The sequence below is a fragment of the Lactuca virosa genome, chromosome 4 (genome assembly GCF_052849685.1).
Source record: "Lactuca virosa cultivar CGN04683 chromosome 4, Lactuca_virosa_CGN04683_v6, whole genome shotgun sequence".
Classification (NCBI taxonomy): domain Eukaryota; kingdom Viridiplantae; phylum Streptophyta; class Magnoliopsida; order Asterales; family Asteraceae; genus Lactuca; species Lactuca virosa.
The window spans coordinates 90,723,894-90,728,164 of NC_136429.1; the positions used below are offsets into that span (position 1 = coordinate 90,723,894).

General features: G+C 33.8%; 1 protein-coding gene across 1 annotated transcript; it reads right to left on the reverse strand.

The window, feature by feature from the left end:
• Nucleotides 1–1,287: 1,287 nt before the first annotated feature.
• On the reverse strand, nucleotides 1,288–3,853 carry LOC145109907 (ADP/ATP translocase 1, mitochondrial-like). Its single transcript, XM_079047025.1, has 4 exons — nucleotides 3,770–3,853; nucleotides 2,929–3,427; nucleotides 2,477–2,848; nucleotides 1,288–1,812 (listed from the first exon to the last, which is right to left on the reverse strand). The coding sequence occupies exons 2-4, from the start codon at nucleotides 3,418–3,420 to the stop codon at nucleotides 1,516–1,518; spliced, it is 1,161 nt and encodes a 386-aa protein (XP_078903151.1). The 5' UTR covers nucleotides 3,421–3,427; nucleotides 3,770–3,853; the 3' UTR covers nucleotides 1,288–1,515.
• Nucleotides 3,854–4,271: the final 418 nt, after the last annotated feature.

A 4,271-nucleotide genomic window follows, 5' to 3' on the forward strand; every position in this document is an offset into this window, starting at 1 on the left:
AATTAGCATCATAACTCTAATCCATAAATCCAAAAAAATATAGAAATATTAACTAAACTAGCTATTATGAACAAGGTAATTAACAAAAATAACCATATTTATCTCATTTTGTAAAAAAAAAATCGGTCCTAGACAATTAGGGTTGTTATTTGGTTCGGTTTAATCGATTTTTAGCATCTCTAAATTAATCATAACGAACCCAAATAAGAGTCGGTTTAATCAGTTCAGTTTCTTGTATATTTAAGGTGTAATTAATAGTATGAGATATGGTAAGTGACATAAAACTGACTTCTAGCTCTAAACCTAGAATCTATGTTTCCATAATTGACATATGTATGATAAAGACAAGTAAGCAATGTATGCATCATATTCACTACTGTGTTGAATTGCTGATGGAAATTGAGTCAATGAATGGGTTGCCGACTCAAAAAAGTAATGGGGCCCTAAATTAGAAAATTGATAAGGCCCGTTTTCATTTGTTTCATTGTTTGGTATGGACTATGGAGCGATGAACGTAATACAACCCACTTTGAGGAGCCCAATGACCATATTGTTTACCGTAAATGAGCCTTCAAGGTGAGCCTGAGCTCGAAATGTTTATGATAGTGTTTTCGGTAGTGACCATATTTATAATATGTTGATGTGTCTTGATTTTATTCAACATGTTTAATGACAAATTTATATAGATTTTAATAAAACAAACGTATAAACTCATTAAGCATAAGCTTACGTTTGCATGATGTTTATTCCATGTTTTAAGAAGGATGTTTTTAATGGTTAGTGGTGTGTGATTAAAGTTTATGTTCTTTATTATGCAAAAGGCTTTAATTATTTGACCTATTGTATTTTTTTTGGAAAGATTAACTGACACATATATTATTCTATTTTTAAAGTTTTACATTTAATCGAAAGCTTAAACTTTTAACCTTCAACTGAAAGACACATTTGCATCAATTCTTGATATACAAGTATTTGATATTTTTCTATTGTTAACTACGCAATTGAAGATAGCAACGATTCAATAAGATATGTATTTTATCCTCTTGTTTAATGTATTAGTAGACTAGTGGTAGCAGTGTATCAACTAGTGTCATAATAATGTCAATATTCCATGACTTGATTATAATTATATTTTCCGCTATAGTATTATATGTTTGTAAGCACCTAGATGTTTTAAATTAAGTATTTGAAATGTGTACATAAAACTTTTTGTGGTTTCTAACTTCAAAGAGACAAGGTACAACACTAATTTAGAGCCACATCAAATCATGATGATTTCAACCAACGTGTACGCAATTTTGGGGACAATGACACCCCAGCTGTGCAATAACCACACCATAAAATCAAGTAGTACAAGATATATGTATCAAAATAGAAAATCAGAATCGGCGGTCAAATAATGAAACCCACCCATTATTATTAAGACTATTATAATAAAAAAAAAGGAAAAAAAAAATCATTAAAAAATCGTAAGCTTTTCGTCACCATATATAGAGGAGAAAAAGCTATCTTCATTTAAGCACCACCTGATCCGTACTTCTTTCCAAGGACGAGCAGCTGCAATTTGTCATAACCAGAGAGCACACCAGCACCTGCAATGGCTCGGAGAATGTTGGCACCAGCACCCTTAAATAGAGACTTTGCGCCCTCGTTTTTCATGATCTGAGTCAATGCATCCATGGAACCCTTGTACTTGACTGCTTCACCAGATGTCATCATCATTCTTCTACGTACTGTGTCAATTGGATACGATGCAAGTCCAGCACCGTTTGTGATCACCCAACCCAGTGCAAAGCTAGCAAAGAAACTATCCTGAAAATGGAATTTTTTTTATTACAATATTGTATTTTTAATTATTTTCAAAAATTACACAACCATAACATTTGAGTTTCAATCTTTTTCTTAAGAACCGTATATTTTGAAAAATCCATCTAATAATAATAGCGAGTTGTAAAAAGTGTTTTATATTTGAATGATATTAGCTATTTTTGATAGATTTTTTATAATAAAAATGTTTTGATAAGAAGAAATAAAATTTGGATATTATAACAAAGTATCCTAAAAAAATACCAATAAAAACATGACCCACAATTGCAGATATTGCTATAGTTTGGTAAAAAAATTAAGTATAACGTTATAATATGGTAATAAACAAAAGTAGCATGATATTGCCTCCAATGTAACACCGTTGTTTCAAGGGTGCTACACTTTAAGAAATGGTCAAGGGCTCAGGTCTCGACGCTAACAACTCACAATGTGGGTTGAGCTCCATTTGGCATGGGCACTGAGCTCTCATGCTAGCCATAACGTGTACATGATCCATATCTTACATGTCCAGGGTGATGTGGGCCAACTTATGGGTTACTGGTAAAATAACTTTTTTATAGAAAGTTATCGATGCTTATTAAAGCAGATACGAGATAGGTAAAACTATGTTGTTATTTCTTGAAATTAACCCAAAAGAAACCCTAGTTACCTGCAATTTTCCTGTGAGAATGACGGGCTTCAAAGAATCATACAACCCAAAGTACAAACCACGATAGACGATAATTCCAACACACGAAATAGTAAACCCTCGATAAAGCCCAGCAATACCATCGGTTGCTAATGTCTTCTTGTAGACATCAACCAAACCATTAAACTGCCTCCCTCCACCCTTCTTTGCAGCCTTAGAGTCATTTGCCAAACGGGTTCTCGCATAATCAAGAGAATAAACAAAAAAGAGAGAAGAAGCACCGGCTGCACCTCCGGATGCCAAGTTACCCGCAAACCATTTCCAGTAGCCATCTCTATCTTTTCTGAAGTTGAAAAGCCTCTTAAAGTAATCTTTGAATGCAAAGTTCAATGCCTGGATTTTTTAAAACAATATTATCAATCACATCATATGGATTAGTAATCAATCATAAAAAATCTTTGTTAATTGTTAACCTGAGTTGGGAAATAACGAATGACATTAGCTGTGTTTCCTCTCCACAATGAAGCAAAACCTTCATCCTTGATTGTTCGACCAAAACAATCACCAATGCCTTTATATGGTTCAGACAACCTACCGGCCTTAATCATCTCATCTTGATTCTGAATCAAAAGCTTGACACGTTCGATTGGAGCTGCAGCAGTTTTTGATACGGCTGCAGAAACTCCACCCATGAGGAAATCAATGGCGAATCCTGTAAAACCTTTTTCTGATGGGGCTTGAACGCAAATAGAAGATGATTTTGGGACAATAGGGAATTGCGTTCGCGGGTGCATGGGGTGCTGAAAGGCGGCATTTGTGTAGGTTTGGTTATGGAAATGCCTACGAAACATGTGTGGTTGCTGTAAACCATTCTCGCAAGCATGGAACTGTGACATGCTTGATCCTAGAAGACTCCCAGCTGCTAGCTTCTGGGAAACACTTGGATGATGTGCTTGATCAATCATGTCTACCCTAAAAAAGATTAATAGATCTCTTTAAATATCGGATTGAATAGTTATTAAAATGATTAATATACGTAACAAATAACCATTGTTAAGAATTATTAAACTATGAATACCATATCATACAGGCATATATAAATGCATGTATTAGCGTCAGACTTTGATTATTGAAAGAAATACGATTATTCTTTATAAATCAGTGACGAGTAAAAGAATGAAATGGATCAAATTGGTGAAATCAAGAAAGAATAACAACTATCGCAATCATTTACAGTAAAAATGAGTTTTCAAAAACTAATGAATTAAATTCAGACTTAATTGCAGGTAGGAAACGAAGGGCATGGTGATTTACCTAGTGATTATGATAACAAGTTTAGAGAGGATTCGAGAGAAAAGGTAAGAAAGAGTGAAGCGAAATACCCTTTTTAGAGATAGAGAGGAGGATCCGCGTTATGATGCGATTCCAGAAAGAGAGAGAAAGGCCTAGAAAATTTCAAGGAGGGTGAGAGGGTTAACGAAGATGGTAAATTATGGCTGATCGCTAAACCCGGGGGATTGAGGGATATTGACCCTCATGGGGCGACTCTTTCATTTTTTGCTAGAAAAGAATTTTTAAGATGATTCCACACTTTTTATTTATAAAAGTAACAAATTTCTTCTACCTGATTGCCATTATGGATTAATTCTCTTACAATTTTTTAACCTTTTCGTCCATATAACATCCGGAATGCATTGAATTTTATAGTTTAATGGATTTTCACATCATAAACTAAATACCATTTTAGTTTTATTTTTAACACCTGCAACTCATTAAACACATATTCAATTATAATCACCATTTTATGTTCTCTATT

What these genes read in the sequence shown, in the direction of transcription:
- LOC145109907 (XM_079047025.1), bottom strand. Translation starts at nt 3,420, where the DNA reads ATGATTGATCAAGCACATCATCCAAGTGTTTCCCAGAAGCTAGCAGCT. An exon ending in TTCGTTATTTCCCAACTCAG is followed by an intron (nt 2,849 to 2,928) that starts GTTAACAATTAA and finishes TAAAAAATCCAG; the next exon opens with GCATTGAACTTTGCATTCAA. An exon ending in TTCTCACAGGAAAATTGCAG is followed by an intron (nt 1,813 to 2,476) that starts GTAACTAGGGTT and finishes TTCCATTTTCAG; the next exon opens with GATAGTTTCTTTGCTAGCTT.